The sequence below is a fragment of the Nilaparvata lugens genome, chromosome 3 (genome assembly GCF_014356525.2).
Source record: "Nilaparvata lugens isolate BPH chromosome 3, ASM1435652v1, whole genome shotgun sequence".
Lineage (NCBI taxonomy): Eukaryota > Metazoa > Arthropoda > Insecta > Hemiptera > Delphacidae > Nilaparvata > Nilaparvata lugens.
Genome location: NC_052506.1, coordinates 57,216,746 through 57,236,295, shown reverse-complemented (window position 1 = coordinate 57,236,295; position 19,550 = coordinate 57,216,746). Strand labels below are relative to the sequence as shown.

The window sequence follows — 19,550 nt, the reverse complement described above, 5'->3', positions numbered from 1 at the left end:
ACAGGCTATACCAAAAATTCCAGAATAAGCAAGAGATCCATGGATACCAGAGTCATCAAATTCCGAATCAACTTAATTTGGAATTTAATCTTCAATTGCATCAAGCAAAAACAAAAATAACATGATCACTGCTAATTTGATAACTGTCAACGGGAAATATTAATTGCCAATGAATAAAGTCGAGGTTGACTCTTGAACCCCGCCCAATATTCTACAAAATTCGCTGCAATTGGACTATTATTCTACAGAGCACTTCCAACACATCAATGATTAATCGAATGATTTGACTCAATAGTTTTCATGCCAAGTTGTGGCCTAATCTCAAAAACGATTATAAAAATTTTGGTAGAATTTAGATTATAAATGGTTCACAAAAATAATCTTATCTTTCAATTCCCGTAGCGAAGCACGGGTGCCCCGCTAGTAAATTAATAAAAATAACGAGCGAAGCTCAGTGCCCCGATATTAACTCTATAATCCTGATCAATATGAGATAAATATATTATTATATATATGTCCCATATGACCAGGTGACATTCTAAAAAATAAATATATTATTATATATATGTCCCATATGACCAGGTGACATTCTAAAAATAACATATCTTGTTAAAAACATGAGCAAACTGATGATATATAAAATATGTAAAGACGATATCTTGTTCTAAGTGTGAATAATTCAGATGTACTTATGATGATAATATCGGTTTCCTATTGTCAAGAGATGAGAGATTATTTGACGTGAATAGGCATGACTGCCTGTTCCGGCCTTTGAAATAGTCTTTTGCAAATCTAAATGTATCTAATCAATAAAAACAATATAACAATCTTGTAGTAGCCTACCCTTTTCTTTTTAAACTTTAAAATAGTTTAACTATTCAATAGTTCTATTTATAGTTGAACTGTTTCAAGAAAAGGATACTACAAGATTTTTATATTGTTTTTATTAATTTGTTGAAAAGTAGACCATGTGAGTGAAGTGTTTTTACTAAATTTATCTTTATAATCCTGCTTTATTTTCAGATCAACTTTTCCTTGTAAAATTAATGTACATCAAATGGAATAAACCAACCAATGAGAGACCTTGCTTGTTCGAGAATCGATTATCCTTTCAAAATGTCCAATACGTTAATTGAAAACCATTAAAGGGAAACTGCTTCTGGATACGTTGTAATAAATAGTTCACTGTCAGTGATAATGAATAATGCTGTACGATGAAATTCATAATGAATAAAAAGATACGGACGAACAAGTGATACCGAAAAGAAGAACGTTTCTTTAAAAACGTAAATATCATATAATTATGAAACTTGTCAGACAATATAAGTATGATCGGTAGTCGAATTGCCAACACAGCATCAGTTTTGATTATACTAATCAAAATCCATTTTACACTTTGAACCCCAAAATTTGTGAATTAAACGCCACTTCCAGCCTCAATTAAGAGTAAAATGAAATGAGATTCTTGCATTCTTCTAATCCATATTATACCATATACATAGGACATATATTACATAATATAAACAGTTCACTGAAAAAATTATTGCTTCATTCTGAACCAATTATAAAATACAAAGATATTATGTTCACTATCATTGATAAAATGTATTATGATTTACGAACTCAAAAAGGAATTCTTGTAACAGAATCTAGATGAAACTTATCCGTTTCGTTTTAATTCACCATGGAATTCCACGAAATATGAATGGAAATTTGTCAAAATAATTCAGCTTATGATTCACAGTATCCTTAATTATAACATCTCCATAGAGAATAAATATAAATAATACAATGCGGGTGGGCAGTTGAATTCACCATGATCAAAAACCAAATACACTCTCCATGATCAACAATAATCTCCAATTCAGCCCCAGGTATTCAACTGATAAAACGTTTTCACGGCTCATTTATACGTGTGGGATTAAATTCCCAGTAATAACATAAACAACGAGATCAGATTATTACTGAGGGTTTAAGTGGGATTACATGTTGAATCCAATTTATTGAACTGGAGGATAGTAAAAATTACAGCAATATTTTCCTGGAATACTTAAAATTTTTTCGGTGCTCATTTATCCCACTGAATATCGATGGATTGATGTTTAATATCTGTGTGTGTGATATCATCGAATCAAATTTAAAAGAAATGCATTGAGCGTGATTGATTTTAACATTATATGATACCAGGATTATATTCCAGGTAAATAAATATAATGATTCATTATCGGATATCCAACATTACACATAAAAACTAGAAACCTACTTTTCATTAATATAAGTTACCGTTTTTTTTAAAATTTCAACTTATTAATTCTAATTTGTTCACTTTGTTAGTCCAAGTGGTTCTGTCAAAGAGTCGAGGCAACTACAATTAATTTTAATAATTTCATATTTCCGATTCAATAAACGCAATCTCCTAAAATACATCAAACTTGAACGCACCTGCCCTCTGGTTTATATAGCCTACTTTATCAAAATTATTCAAGATGGAAGATCTCCAAATATGCTGAGGATTATAAGAAAAAGGAAAATTTCCTATATCATGAACAGAGTAACAGGGGTGAAGAAGGGAATATTGTACCTGTGTCAGAGATTGAGATGGATAACAACAATAATAGTAGATAGCATTTATTGCCAAAACTCACTCTTATTCGATACCTCTTCATGTTGTCTAAAACATTGGATGGAACCAAAATGAGATAGTTTGCATTATAAAAGTTATTGGAAACAAAATCGTACCTCTCTATTTTTAAATAAATAAATTATATATTTCAAACATAGCGCTTTACTAAAATAAGAGGAGATAATAAATAAGCTCCTATGTTTGAATAGAAACACAAATATAAATTCTACACTGTTTTATTTGGTACACGACCATGGTTTCGTTTTAAAAATGTTAGGTTGTTTGAGGGTGATCACTCTGGTGTTTACTTTTTCTTATTATTTTACTAATGTAGCAGTTGACAAATTCTAACTGTTAAACCACAAGCCTCAATCAACAGTTAGAATTTTTCAACTGCTACATCAGTAAAATGATAACAAAAAGTAAACACCATGACTCTCATGACACCCTCAAACAACCTACGATGAAGAAATGAAGAAATTACAAATCCTATCAATCTAATCACCTCCAACAATTAACAGGTCTTCTTTCTACATAATATGAGTTGTACACTTTATTCTAACCAGTTCTCAATTTTCATTTTTCAATCAGTCTTTAACAGTATCTAAGTCAACTTATCCTTATAATTACCTTTTTCTTTTTTAAATTAAGATATTTATGATACTTAGTTTAAGATATTTAGTTTTAGTTCAACCTACAAAGAGGCTACCAATTCTCTCTATTTCATTTTATTTGAGTTTTTGAATTCAACTTAGAGCCTACTCTTATTATTCAATGTAACATTTTCATAATATTTATTCAAACTCCCATAATATAGGTTATGTTTAGCATCTTCTTTTAAATGATAACAAACCACTGGTCACCCTTGTCAGCTGGTCTCCAAATCAGACTAAGTTTATAGATTAATTTCATAGATTATGTTATATTCAATTAATTTATATATTTATACATATTTTATACATTTCTTGTAATATATTCAGACAACAGTAAATTAAAAGTTTCCAATTACTATTTCTCTTCACTAAATGTATTGAGTTATGTTGGATAAGATGTACCAATTTTCATGTTCAATGTTTACCTTGACCTTTTAGCTTTAGTCAACTTGAAAATGTGACCGTTGAAGTCACGAAACCATGGTCGTGTACCAAATAAAACAGTGTAGAATTTGACAACATATTTGTGTTTTTATTCAATTATGGAACGGTTCTACAATATTGACAATGACTCAGTCGAATTTTTAAAAAGCTCCTATGTCTTGTTGGCAGCGCAAACACTAGATTCTCCATAATTTTCTTCCTTAACTTTTTCTTTTTTAGCAGCTTCTCCTTTTAATCTGAGGACTCATCAAGAGACAGTTTCTACACAAATTAGCGCTACTCAAAGTGTAAATGATAACACAATTTGTGGATGGTTGAGAGGAGCTTCAGCATGCCAATGCAAGGGGAGATGATAGGTAGTGGTGGAAAGTGGCAACAGTGTTGATTTCCCCTGAGAACTCTCTCACTCCCACAGCTCAGCTACAGTATTTCCGTGTTTGACTGATACGCAAGAAAATTGTTCATACTTTTAATATTTACTGTACGATGATCTTTTTTTGTTTCAGCTTATCTCATGCATTTCTTCAACTTCCTGACAGCTTCGTAGATTTCATTGTCTTTGGAAAATCAATATTTGGGGAGTCATAATTTCAGAAGCATGAAGCATTTTTAAAATATTGGAAAAATTATCAACTTATATCAAGTGCAAAAAACAATGCATTACGTCATTTCCATGTTGCTTTGTCTTCGCATACACATTCAAATAAGGGTTTCTCTTGATATTTTATTTATGTTTCGTCTCAGTCGATAGAATTCCTACAATTGCGTCAATTCAATAATTTATCAACACTACCACAAATAATAAATATAGCTATGATTGGGGGAGGGTGAAAGGCTTAGCCCTGTTGGGAGGCTCCTCTCAAATTCCATAAATAGTAACATTTCCAATTTTCCAAAAATTGAGATAAGTCGATTGCGATAAGGACTTGGATATTATATTAAATGAATAAAAAAAGAATGGTAATCCAGGATTGAAGGACGTATTGAAATTTCCCCGAAAAATCTGAGTGTAGATCTGTATTGAATTTATATCACCTGAAATGACGATAATCATTCATTCATATATTCAGAGATGGGTACAACATTTATTTAAATTTCTACGAATCAATCCAGTTCAATAGTCGTATACAGTATGATGCTAATTTTGAATGTCCTGATATTTTTTTATACAAAATGTGTGTCAATAATTTGTTCTAGTGCAAAGATCTCGAGTGAATTGTTGCAAAAGCAAAACAAACAGCAAAATCTGGTTTTCAACCAACGATAGCAAAGCAAACTTTCCGAAAATATTATGGAGACTAATAAAATGTGTGACTACTGACACTCAGGTTAGCGAAACGTCTTTATCATGAATGAAAACTAATACAATATTTGCAATCATAAGAAACGTGGAACACAACAATTATTACTGTTCGACTTGGAAATCATATTCATAGAAGAAAGACTTCAAGACCGATATCATAAGTCTGACACTTGAGAGAACTCGGGAAGCAGCGATTCCGTTTGCCGGTTGAAGTGTTTGTCTTCCAGTTCAATGGTTCTTTCATTTGTTCGCGAATAAGAAATACCTGAAGTTTGTTGCTTTGCTGTTCTACTACTCTTTTCTGGCTGTGAGCTAGTTCTATACTTTCCGTTATTTCATTTTCAGATATGTTTTGGAATACACCGCGCGGATGAGCACGTGTAGAGGATAATAAAGAAACTCAAAGAGCGGAACTCCTTCCATACTTTTCTCCTAACCAAAATACTGTAGTCTAAATTAATAGAAAGAAAATGAATATCTCAAAAAACAAACTGAGAATCATGATAAATATTATATTTATTGGGTATTTTCTGCCTGCTCTTCCATGTGCACTGCTCTCAACTCTGAAGAGTTGCTCTGAAGGAATAAAGGGATAAAATGGTAAGGATGATTAAAAAAGTAAGGATAAAATAGTAAGGACAAATTTTATTTATTTGGTTTGAGTGAAAGATTTTCGGATGTATCTTTACATTGAAATGTGAGGCCATATTTTCTCTGTAAAGATCCACATGGGAATTCCAGTTTACTTCAAATTTATATTTCATAATATACTAAATTACTTAGAGTTGAATTAGTAGATAAAATGTTTAAAGGTCCATTATTAATAAAGGGTTTTTTAAATGATATGTTCCATCTTAAAGTTGTAACGAATCGATTGGAGTTTCAAGGACCCTAGCCTTTTTCTAAAATTGTTTTGATGTCACATATTTTTGAATAGTCTTCCAATGTAGAATTCCGTGATGTGACCTTTAGGAATATTTGTCTTTGCAGCTTTAATATTATAACGATATATAATAGATATTATCGGGGATTATTGATATTTGATAATATTTTGATAGTGTTTTAAAAGTTTCCAAGTGTGTTCTAAATGTTCCAAGAGGTTTCTGAATTTTATGTTGATCTTTCTTTTAAAATATTTATTGTTATTCATGATCAACTTCTGAGAAATATCTATGGTAACTTTCAATTCTTCTTTCTGAAATCAGAGCCCTTTAAGCTTCTCATGATTCAATCTAAAACGTTTTCAATATAAAGCAGACAGAGAAGGCTACTACCGAATTATCTATATAGGAGATAACTCTCTAAATTTAGTAATTCTATTTTCGGTATTCATGATGCAACTTAATTTTTGTTTTATTTACTGTTGAATTCAACTGTTAAAGGCGACAATATACTTGAAATCTTCTCTCTATTTCGTTGTCTCTTTTGTCATTTCTGGATTCCCATTCTAGCACTAAGTATGTTTATCAAGCATCCCTTCATTAAGTTATATTGTGTGTGCTTCTAAATTCTAAATTCCAAATTAACTTTCAAAATTCATAGCACGGCACAACTTAGAACATGTTGTTAGCGTATTTGAGAAGAATTATTTCTATAAATGCTTCACAGTCTTATTTTTTTAGTCGAAAGTCGTGAGTAAAAAGATTTTTGAAGAATATTTTGATTGGTCAGTCTCGAGAAAAAAAATTGAAATTGCAACGGCGGATGAAGAGTGCTGTACTGCCACGTGCTCTTTAAGTACAGTACTTTTATTGGATGAAATTACAAATTCCATAAAGGAGTTCCGATGCAAAGCAAGAGTTTATAGCCTACTAGTGAGAAATACTGTATTTTATGATGGCAAGAAAAGTAGTATGAGTACCAAAAATTGAAAAAAAAAAAATTAAGTTTATCTAGTCCTCTAAGAAGTTTGTTTTTCTTAGTTCTTAATCGTTACTAAAACTAAGTGATTGTCAATTCTCTATGCCAAAAGTTATTTTACAAACATCAAGAAAGAATAATTTCTACTGCATTTCACAGATACAACTTGATGTAGTAATAATGATACTAATCCTATTATTAGTTTGATATGATATAAACACGTTAAGTACTTGACAATGGAGGCTTGCCATATTGAATTAACATATCACCGATGAACGACATTAACGTTGATGAGATGTCAGTCAAGAGAACAGTGGCCCTGCTTGTACTTCAAATGTCCGTTCCGTTAATGACGGCTATGGATGCGACAGCGGCTATGGATTCACGAGTTGAATTAGGCCAATGTCTAAGGCCTATCATCATCATCGATCTCCTACTATTTATGTCACTCAATCTGTCAATCAGGTTATCAAGTGTTCAAGACGGATAATGAGAAGAATATATTGCTGGAATGAGTGGCATATTGGAAATGCAACATAGAGATTCATTTTTCAAGTTCCGGTATACAATGATAGGTTGTCATTGATGTTCGCTAGAGCCGGGTTTAATGAATTGATTGATCATTGATCTTCAAAAGTTAATGATAATGATGAGAGATCGTCATGTTTATTTATTCATTTATTTATTAGGTTAGAGATGATTGTGATCTAGGATTAAGAGAAATCTTCAATGGCGTAACAGAGCATGAGAGGCAATGTATTTAGACAAGGTAATACTACTTATTCTTTATAAAAGGTTCTGTGGAAGGAAGAGTTTTATTTTGTATTCTTCTTAAACTTGTCACCAAATATTGGAAAACTAATACATTTTTATAGTGTAAGCGTTAACATGAGCGCTCTACCTGGTCTCAGATTTTAGACCACAAAATTACACCAAGAGAGATTTTCAATTATAAACTGGATTGTTAAAAATCGGAAAATATTGTCAATAAAAAACTTAATTATTATTGATGACAATTAATCAGAATTGATTTTTTTTTAAATTTTACTTATTTTTGAAAAATCATAACTCATTAATCATTGAAGATAGAGAGTTCCGAATGATCTCATTTTATTCAGAATTACATAATCTGGAAAAAACAAAAGCAAATTTTTCTGCCCTATTTCTGGATTTGGCAGAAATAGCTGGAGACTGGAAAATAAATCGAAATACGAGGTTTTTGGGCCATCTTAGATACAGAGGAACAAGGAACAAGGAAATTTTGCATGAAGAAATAGGTTTTGGACTTCTATTACGAATCCAAACAATATATTTAAAAATCAGAACCACAATATAAATAGCAAGCACACACCCTTTTTTATTGACTGGACTGAATCTGATTCTAGAAAACGTTAGTGTTTTTGGTTAACTGGATTCAATTTGTATTCTCGTTCGATAGTTATGTTAAGTTTTATTTATGATATTGGTCAAATTTGTCAAACAGAGTTATTGTTGCGATCACTTTCGAATTTGGTGGATACTTAATTTCATGAAGTGATGATTGCAAATTCAAAGTTTGAAGTGTTAGGAGTTCTAATAGAAATACACTTTACCCAATAACGATTTGGTACACCAGGTTATCCAAATATTGTGAGCAGTTGGTTGGAACAACCTTCATGTCTCTAAACACGAAAACATTACTATAAAAAATAAATGTTGTACATTACATAAAATGTATTCAGGTATTTATTGAGATACATTGAGATCAGGAACATTGAGATTATTTTCAATCCTTATGAGTTCCAGTTATAAGGGTGAAATGATGAATATTGTTCTAGGTTTGAGCATTATGGAATGAGAGGTTGAGAGGATTCAGAATGATCGAGGAGAAAGAAAACAAAGGAATGAAAATCAGTGCATGACGAAGAAAGTGAATACAGAGAAGAATACAAAAGAATACAGCAAAGAAACTTGTTGTGAATAGTATTTTTACATGGTTCAAAAGCATTAGGATAAGATGGGCTTTCCTTATTAGCTAACATCAGAGACATTATAAGAGCTTCCACGTGCCTCATTTTCCCAACAGTCTATAATAGAACAGAAAAAAATATATATATACTAAGGAAAAGTTCAATACTTCAAATAAGAGATCAAGCAGTTGAAAATACATTATATTAACCGCATCACATTTGAGACAATTTATATTTGCAAAATGTAGGTTCACATTTGAAAAATTCGAATAGAAAAATGACTTCTGTGAATAAAACGGTTACATTAAGAGAGAAGCATTCTATGATCCATTTAGGATACTTTATTTACTATAAGTAGATGTATCATTAGATGAGTTTGAAGCACTCCTAGTGAAAAATCCTGTTTGTATGTTCCAGGAGAAACCATGCTTCAATTTTTTTGAGTAAAACCTTTCAAGTTGAAGTTAAAGATGTGAAAAAAGAAGATGAGAGAAAAGGACAAAAATATAGATGAGAAAAGAAGACGAATGTTGGAGAAATCGAGGAGAGATTACATTTTTGTTTGAGAAGACGAATATAGATGACATTATTGAAAGATGTAGGGAGGGGGTGGGAAGAAAATATGAGGTGAAGACAAAAGAGGAAGAAGAAGATCTGAAAAGGGCAAGATCAGATTGAGAACTGGGACGAGGAGAAGATTGAAAAAAGAGAAGTGCAGTATATGGAAGTGGAAAAATATTGATGAATCACTATAGACGGAAGTATGGAAGAAGAACATGTAGAAGTAAGATAGAAGGGAAAAGGAGAAGGAGAAGATTCACAAGGAATAGGAGGAGGAGAAGAAGAAGAAGGAGGATAGAGGAAGAAGTAAATGAGTTACAAAGAGGAGGCTTTGCACAATAAAATATACAGTAATTCCAACTACTGCAAACGGCTCCCGGGTCAGGGATTGGTTAAATGTGGCAGCCTGAGCCTTGGGTGGCGCATAAAGCAGAGCGCCCGACACAAAGCTCTTCTCGTTTGTGCATTTTATCTGGTGGCCGCCGCGCCATTGTTGCCTTCCGAATTTATTCACACACCATCCTCCTCCTCCTCCTCCTTCTACTCCTCCTCCTCCTCCTTCTCCATAGTGAATAGAATGACCGGCCATTCTCAAAACGCACTTTCAACTGTTACACTGCCAACCTTCTCCGGGGACAATCCACTATCCTTGGAAGCAGTCAGTAAACAGAGATTGCCGGCCATTTGGATGCCGATCGGGATGGGATGATGCTGTCGACGCTGCTCAATATGTCCGAGGCATTCATGAGCGATCAGCAGCCAAATCGGCGCAGTTGCATCGTTATTCACATGCCATTTCAAGCAATTCGGCAAACTACCGGTCTTTTCCTATGCTGATTACATCTCCTACTCTAAGAATAAGCTCTGGCAATGTGATTTGTTGAAATAGCTTATGGATACCAGTTTCATAGACTACTTGGATCACGGATATCCAAATGACTTGAACTTGCCTTATCACACAAATTGTGATGAAAAATGACCTTCTTCACATTATGCCACTTTTTGTATTTATTTTCCTGTAAATTTTCTGACCAACAGCTCACTTGTGAGTTCAATACTAAAGTCTCATAGGAAAACATTTTCGGAATGAGACTGGAACAAATTAGAGTGATGATTTTAGATTTTTAATGCTGATCTATAAATATTAATAGGGTTGTATGATTTGTGTTTCATGACAAATGAATGAGTAGAATTTAAATTACTATCATCACCAAGATAATTAGAGAGGGATTATTTGATTGAGTTTTTAGTCGTTCATGGAATGAAGAAGCAGTTGATATTTACAGTGAGCCTATCGACATTTTTAAACACGCAATAGATAAATTATTATCGTATGAAATTAAGTAGATTCCATAGATGCAGTTAAAGGGATTCTAGTATAGCATATTTCGAGAATTATCCATTGCTAAATTTACATTGAACTTTTAGTTTCAGATTATTATTGCTGTCTATCCTTACATATGTACCTAGCCATTTCATTTGTAACAATATAATAATTATCATTTTAAAGATTCTTAATAGCGATTGGATCATATCATGTACTGCATTACTGCAGATACTTACAGGTGACATCAAGCCGCGCCTCAACGCCGAGCGACTTTGTGGGATAGGACTCGTGCAGCGCGACGCATCTCAGCGTCTGTCCGTGGCGGTCCTTGTCTAGCAGTATCTCGAGCAGGGAGGCGGCGGCCGCCGTCTTTGGGTTGTCCGTTTCGGGGGCGTCACTCTGGCGTGATGCGGACGTCACGTCCTCGTCGCCGACGAACCACTTGATGCGCGCCGGTGGGTTGCCGTAGCGGCTCACGCACTTGACGGCCGCACGCTCGCCGGCGCGTGCCGTAACATTGTGCCCCGGTAATAGCTGCGCGCTGCGGAACTCGATACGAGGACGTTGCGGCGCCACTGTAAATCAAAAGTTCAGAATTTATTACTATGACAATTCCATCAACAATTATTGTTAATCTGATACAAAACTTAAACCAATAATACTATTATAACTGAATACATCCAGTTCATTTTAGACTCAAAGAGTCCATATAACCATGATAGAGTTTTGAAAAATTGGAAGTTTGAATCTCATTTTAGTTGATTTTTACCATGATTGCAGGAAGGTGAGAGCATGGAAACTAATTTACGGAAATAGATCCATACTAATAGGCTTTAGAAGAGACTAATACGCGAACTGAGAAATAGTAGAATAAAGATATAGAACTGAGAATATAATAAGGGTACGAAGTCAACGTAAGACGAAGAAATTCAATCGCGTTATTGCTTAAACCCGTTGGTGTTCATCGTTCATTTAAGAAAATAGAAATTCAATATAGGTGGATGTAGATGTATCTATAATATATAGGAGTATCTATATGCTAAATAGATGCCTATATAGGCATGCTTTCATACTTTGAACTTTGTTAACTTGACAGATAAGAATAACACAGTCACAAAAATGTCATTCAGGTTAACTTACAGAATTACACTCGCTTTATTCCCAACAATCTGATACCTGGTTCAGATGAACCAACTTAAATTGATGCAAAATCACGTAACGAATTGAAAACAGAATGACGACAAGATGATTGAGGTGAGGGGGGGATCTCCAGTAAAATGTTGGTAGCTTTGTGATTGAATGAATGAACGATGAAGATGTAGAGAAAGGGAGAGAGAGAGGCTGTTTGTGTGCCAGTGAGAAAGTGAGTGAAAGTTTGGGAAACACCTTTAAATCACGCCCTGCCTTTAAAGCACAAAGCTCTGCCTCACTTACGAACCTTTCTTCATTTTCTTCCTCTTCCCACCCTCTGAAACCCAGCTTACCATACCCTTCCCCCCAGCATTCATTTCCCCCCAAATCGAAATATGAAGATGTTTACAGAAAAAGATCAATTCGTTTTTTATGTTGCCGCTGATGAGATGTAATCCCAGCTTTCACGGTCACGATTTTTCACATCCTCCGTCTACTTTTTCACAACATCCAGTTCCCTCCATCAAGTATCTCTCCCTTCCTCATATTACAGAACAGAAAAATACATTTGTCTCTGTCACAGCCATACTCGAAAGTAATCAGCGAGCATCATTTTGCGCACCAGCACCAGCACCAACCACTTCTGAGCCTCGCCAAAATTCTCTATATGTAAATAAATCAGCAGTGTCAGCAGTTGTGGCAGCCGAAAAAACGATGACTTACGTTTGCGGTACTTTTTTCTTCGTCTATTCGCAACTGCTGATCAATCAGCAGCTACATTGGAAGGGCTAAGTGATAATTTTTCATTCCGTTTCACTCATTCTTCACTCCTCCACAATCGTGATCGGCCTTCACATTTGAAAAGTAAGATCATCAGCATTTGAAAGTGAAAGAAACTTTTTGGCAACTTTTTCAGAGAAGATTCATTGAACAAGGGTTGTTTGTAAATAATGATATTGTTCGGCATAAAATACTCGGCAGTAACAATAAACTTTTAAAGTAACATTATAGGACAGAAATACTTGGTAGAAACATACAGTAAACTTTGTTCGTTTGCTGATCAGTTAATGAACGGTATGCGAGACACTTAAATAATAAATAAAAATAAATTTTATTAACCAATCATATCAAACAAAATAATAATATACAATACTGCAAAATCTTGTACTAATAAACTTATACAAATCAATGAAAAAAGGTCCATCCCTCTTTAAGCATAAGCTTGTGCTGAGGGATGAGTCGTAAGAGCAATTACCTTATTACATAGAAATAATAAATGAACAAAATAATAGAAATAATCATCATCAAAGTGTGAAAGATAAATAAATAAATACAATTTTCAAACTACAATTAACTAGATTACGTAATTTATTGATGCAGTTACTAAATAATTAAAGTTTTAATCACACAAAATAAGAATAAAAAATAAGAAATCCAAATTGATAAGAAAACAAAAATTATATAAACACAAAGATCTTTCAGTTACAAAACAGAATAAAATTATTCCTCTAGGAGTCCTCATTTATACTTTGCAAATTTATATATACATTAATTCAAATACAGACAAACGGGAAATATAATGGAAAAATATGCACACAAATATGCTCCAATGAGAATAATATTCAAAATAGTACCCAGTACATCATAGAACTCATAATAACTTGCATTAATTACTTTGAAAACAAAATTAACCAAAAACAAACATGATAAGATGAAAATGATAGTAAATATAAAACAAACAGCAATAGGAAATGAATCGAAACACTGACAGGGAATGAATCAATCTTGTCTCAGATTGATAAAAGTTTTTAAACAATTTTTAAACTTATTGAAATTTGGAATACCTGAAATTGAAAGAGGAAGCTCATTGAATAAACGAGGTCCCCTGGCAGAAGCATGACATGCAGCTGCAGAAGTCCTGAAACGATGCTCCTCCAGGGGCAACCTCACTTGCCTTCGAGTTGCATAGTTGTGTGGTACAGCCACAGGAAAAGCATGAGGTTTCAAATAAACAAACTTTAATAGGTTGAATTCATATAGCTTGGGTATTGTAAAGACTGAAAATTCCCGGTACAGGCCTTCAGTAGGGTATCTTGTTGGTTTCCACAAACAAATTTTCATAATCTTCTTGTGAAGTATGATTAACGGTTGCATAATGGAGGCACCACAGCTACCCCAACCTATGATTCCATAACTCACAATGGACTCTATCAATTATAAAAATACCATTCTTATTTGATGAAGAGGTAAGATATTTCTTAGCTGTACAAATTTATAAATTAACCTTCTCATTTTTGAACACAGATAAGATATATGACTTTCCCAGCGCAGGTGCTTATCTATCATGATACCTAAATATCTAGCTTTCTCCTGAAACTCCAGTCGAACACAAGTACACTGATTATGCTGGTTGCAATCAGTGTTGTGGATAACAATATTGCAATCTTCAAAAACAGTTGGTGAACCTGCAGAAGTTAGCGAAAAGGGGATAACAACAGTCTTGGCAACATTTATAGACACCAGATTATCATCCAACCATTCTTTTATCACAGATAAACCATTATCGGCCAACGTACAAGCATCAGACCAGCTTGAGCTATGAAACAAAGCAACTGTATCATCTGCAAATGAGTATAGAGAACCGCTTTGAATATTTGAACTGAGAAGATCATTTATATAAATTAAAAATAAGATAGGACCCAGGACTGTACCCTGCGGCACTCCAGTACTCAGCTCAGATACTGAACTCAAAACTTCACTTACTGTTGTGGCCTGTAATCTTCCTCTCAAATATGACTTGAAAAACTTTAAAGCAATCCCTCTGAAACCAATTGACTCCATTTTCCGTAAAAGTATGGAATGATCAACCGTGTCGAAAGCTTTTGTAAAATCTAAAAATACACCTAGACACTTTCTACCCATATCCAAGTGATTTATGATATCCTTCGTAACATGAAAAATTGCATCAGATGTGTTCAATCCATTGCGAAACCCAAATTGTGAATCGGATAAAATGTTATACTTCTCAAGATAGCTCACCATTCTTGATTTAACACATTTCTCAATGACTTTTGGTATACAAGATAGCAGTGAAATTGGTCGATAATTATTCAGGATTGACTTTTCTTTACCTTTATGAAGAGGAATAATTTTAGCAAGTTTCATCTCTTCAGGGAAGTAGCCCTGCTCAAAACAAAGATTAATTAGGTATGACAGAGGCATAGAAAGAGCCAATGAACTATCAATTAGGCATTTGGAATAAATTCCATCTATGCCAGCAGATGTTTTCTTCTTGAGCTGTTGAATGATAAACTGTACTTCCTGTGATGACACTGGGTTGAAAAAAAATGAATTACAGAATAATCGGTTCCTCACAGGACTGAGACTATAATTCCTGCATCTACTATTTTTTATTTCCTCTGTAATATTTTTACCAACACTAATGAAATGCCTATTAAATTCTTCAGCTATCTCCAAGACCCTATCACTTTCTATCAGTCGATTATCCGAGGATACAATATCAGAGACAATATTTTTACTAGCTCTGACAGTATCTGTAGCTTCATCAATATTTTTCCAAACATTTTTCAAATCATGCCCGCATTCAATAAACTTTTTTTGAAAATACATTTCTTTAGCAGTCCGTAGAACTGACTTTAAAATTCGGTTGTAATTATTGAAAGTAGTGCGCAATTGTGGATTGAAAGGCTGTTTACGAATAGCAAGAGACATTTTATCTCTCTTCCTGATTGACCTTACTAAACTGTTAGTTATCCATGGCTTAATTCTAGTTAATTTATGACTTACTCTTTTCTTAATAGATGATGTACAGGCATCGAAGTAGGAAAGAAGTCTAGTATAGAAAAAAGTGAAAGCTTTAGAAGCATCCTCCTCCTGATACACATCCATCCAAGACTCACTTTCAATTAACGCCCTAAACAACAGCTCGTCAAATCTAGTAAAACTTACGTTTTCAACTTCACTACTATTAGAAGCATTAATCTTCGGCACAGAATCATCAACTCTACAGGGTGAGATAAAACCCATTATAATTTCATGGTCAGTTATTGTAGAATTATAGATTGCAGGTTTCAACACAAAAGATTGACTTTTTACAAATAGGTGATCCAGACAAGGCTTATGAACCGAGGAGTGTCTTGTACAACCCAAAAGGTATTTATCAAAACCGTGTTCAGACAATAAATCCAAGTATTTATGTCCTATAATTGACAAATCTTTTTCAGAAATGTCGATATTGGTATCGCCTATCAATATTCTATTTGTATTAGACCTAGACTGATCTAGAAATAATTCTAAGCAATCAAGAAAATCATTAGCATTAGTGTCATTAGGAGATCTGTAGATTGCTGAGCAGTAGAAAGGAACATTTTTATAAATTATTTTGAAGTTCAAAGAATTTGAACTTCCGATTTCAACATTTACAAACTCTATACTACGTTTGATAAAAACAATAATTCCATCGCACTTGTTATACTTTGTACTCTTCACAACCTTATTATAATTTTCCAGCTCATAACCACCACAATCTTCAGAGGCCCATGTTTCTGATAGAACTATTACATCAAAAACTATATCCAAACTAGTTAGCAATACACATAATTCATCGAAGTTTTTTCGAACACTTCTAATATTTAAATGAAATATTTTCAAAAAATGTTTTGACAATCATCTACATTCTCTAGAATACTAGTTTGACATTTATGACTTTGAATATTGCTTAATAAGCAAGAAACGTCCATGAAAAATTGAAAGAAAACAGGATCAATTACTGTAGTAACAAGTAAAGCATGATCTATATTTTAATCAAGTCCTCCTCTGTTCTAATGTGGATAGTAGGACATTCTTTTCCCTCCTTTGACTTGACTAGGATTCTCCCATCCTTGACCCAGACGAATTTGTAGCCCTTATTCTCTGCTTCTGTTTTGGTTTTCTTCAATAGATCCAAATGGGAAGGCGAAAGGTGGTCGAGAGCCAATACTCGCCCCTCTGACAAGTCCTTTTGAATTATCTTCGTAGAGATTCCTGGTCCAGTCTTATCTTTTTTAGCAGAATTCCCGAAATCGTACATCCACGTATGCTTGTCCTGACGTCCTAGAAATTTCAGTACAATAGGTTTGACTGCACCCTTAGCACGACTTGGCATTCTGTGAGCGATACTCAGGCTTTCGGATTTCACGGAGCCACCAATACCTACAGAAATCCTATCATTCTAATTTCATTACCTAATTTCATAGACAGATTCATTTACAGTTTCTGGGAAGCCGATTAATACAACGTTATCTTTGCGTGTGTAGCTCTGCAGATCAGCTAACTCACTTTTCATCAGTTTATTTTCACTTTTCAACTCAGTTATTTCACGTCTCATGTTGTTAAGTTCGTTTTTTCGCGCCTCAAGTTCCTTTTTGAATGAATCAAATTCGTTGGAAATGAAAACAACAGAATCGCGTAGATCAGCTATCTCTTTTTTAAGCGGTGATAACTCCGTTTGAATGAGCTTAGGGAGTTCCGTAGATAACAGTTCTCTGATAAGCTGAAGGTCGGTGGGAGAGAGACAACCCGCTGCAGTCGAAGTAGTCGCTGCATTGTAGATCCACTTCAATCCTCTTGATTGTTTATTCTCCATTATCTCACTTTATACAACTTATCTTGATCCAAGACGGGCGAGAATGAAAATCTCTCATTTATTATAAAATAAATATATATTTTACTCAGTCTTGAAAGAAGAATTAGGATTAAATTCACTTGAAAGTCATTACATAGTCTTATCCAGATATAGTTGACATATGCACAACAATTGTGAATTTCCATTACATGAATCAATCACAATAAGAGATGTTAACTTTCGAATGTTTGATCTTTTTTTTGGGAACAATAATTTGATCTACTAATATTGGTATACTACTTAAATATACTTTTAACGGATTTTGATCTATGTCATATTGGTACACTTAATTCAATAGACTTTCAACGGATTTTGAAAGAGCCATCTCAGCAGTACTTCAAATCTAAAACCCTACGCCTTTTTTGAATGGTAGAAATTCAAATACTGTGTTCCTCAATTTCAAAATACACATTTTTTATACATTTAACCGTCTCATATTGGAATTTTAACACTGTTTCTCCTAATTCCAAGAAAAACAATTCAAGACTCGCTTTTAGGATCAGGAAGTTTAGTAAGACTTCTACGAATGAATAATTAACTAGAGTACTGAGTGTTCTACTAATAAGAATGAGTGAGAGAAAATAATAAAACGTTCCAAGAGATTAAGTAATGCAGGGAAAAGCCCGAGCAGTATTCACGGCGACGGTATATTGGAGATTTGGGATCGGGGAACAATGGAGTGGAAATCGGTAGTTTATTTATCGGAAAACAAATACAGTGGAAGAAAAGTTCCCTTTTTGCGCTCGCATTCGACGGCGGAAAGAGAAGAGAAGAGAAGAAATCCACCGACTCATAAATCCGAAAGGCGTTCTCTTATCTCTCCTTGCTCGAGTTTTCTCTTTTTCCCTGATTCGCCATTCTATACCCGGTGTTGAAGACCTGTAAACTCCTGATTTCTACATAAATCAGCCCCGATCTCATCATATTGGATCTCATCATTTTCGGCGACTATATTTCACTCGATATTAAACTGGTCCCCAATATCTATTGAATCATCAAATTGGCGCTGGCCTGCCAGCACATCCAGAACTTCGACTTCCTAACAGATTTATACCTACCTGAACGACAAAGAACGAAAGATTCCGATGACTTTATTCTCATGTTGATATTACTTCCGATTTTGATTGTGTCCTACCCTATAAGTGATCACTGCATTTTATGGCAAAGCTCTGAAGATGACCTGCTGCAAATAGATTTTTCCTTTGCTTTTTCGTAAGAGAAAAATGTGATGATCAATTCGAGAAAAGTTATTTCCAAAATTAATACCATTAAGTACTTCACCTGGAGGGGTAGCCGTCTAGTTGTCACCCCGACTACTTGACACCTGGTCAATTTGGCCATAGGCGACTACTTGTACCCTCGTAAAAATATGCCATTGCCGTCAAGTTGTCCCCCCGACTACTTGACACCTACTGGACCAAAGGTGCCAACTAGTCAAGACCGTAAACGACAACTTGACACCTCGCACCCTCGCGTCAGGGTGTCCCCTCGACTAGTTGTCACCTCCTTAGAAAGGAGACAAGTAGACGGGTATGGCTCACGTCTACATGATACCTTGCACGCTGGCGTCAAGGGTCACCCCGACTACTTGTCACCTACAGAGCACCAGTTGGCACAACTTACACCCCCGCGGCGTAGGGAGGAGGGATCAATCAATTTTTATTACTGGTTATTATGTAGAATTGAATTCTAAGCACTTTTGGTTTCGTAACATTTTCCTGTCAAACGCACGGTTCGGGAGATATTCGCCATCTATTTTTAGGACAATTTTTTTCGAGTTAGTTTAAAACAGGGGAAAAATGGATAATAGCCGCTTTGATGACTGAACCAGATGTAAAACATAATTCTAAACACATTTTGTTCAGTTATATTTTCCTGCCAGACGCACAGTTTACGAGTAAATTGAGCCTAATGCTGGGACAGTCAAATTTTCATCCATCAATGATATGGCAGATGAAGCTATCACTCTGGTTATCAACTGAGGTATTATATGAGCTCTTATTATATATCTTATAT

The 19,550-nt window shown here is 34.3% G+C and overlaps 1 protein-coding gene across 3 annotated transcripts in view; it reads right to left on the bottom strand.

Annotated features, from left to right (window-relative positions):
* LOC111044931 (irregular chiasm C-roughest protein) overlaps positions 1-19,550 on the bottom strand; it is a 476,131-nt gene that overhangs the window by 68,415 nt on the left and 388,166 nt on the right. For all 3 annotated transcript variants that reach the window (XM_039424116.1, XM_039424117.1, XM_039424118.1), the window contains exon 4: positions 10,957-11,295. In XM_039424116.1, coding sequence (XP_039280050.1) covers positions 10,957-11,295 — 339 coding nt within the window. The remainder of the gene's footprint in view (positions 1-10,956; positions 11,296-19,550) is intronic.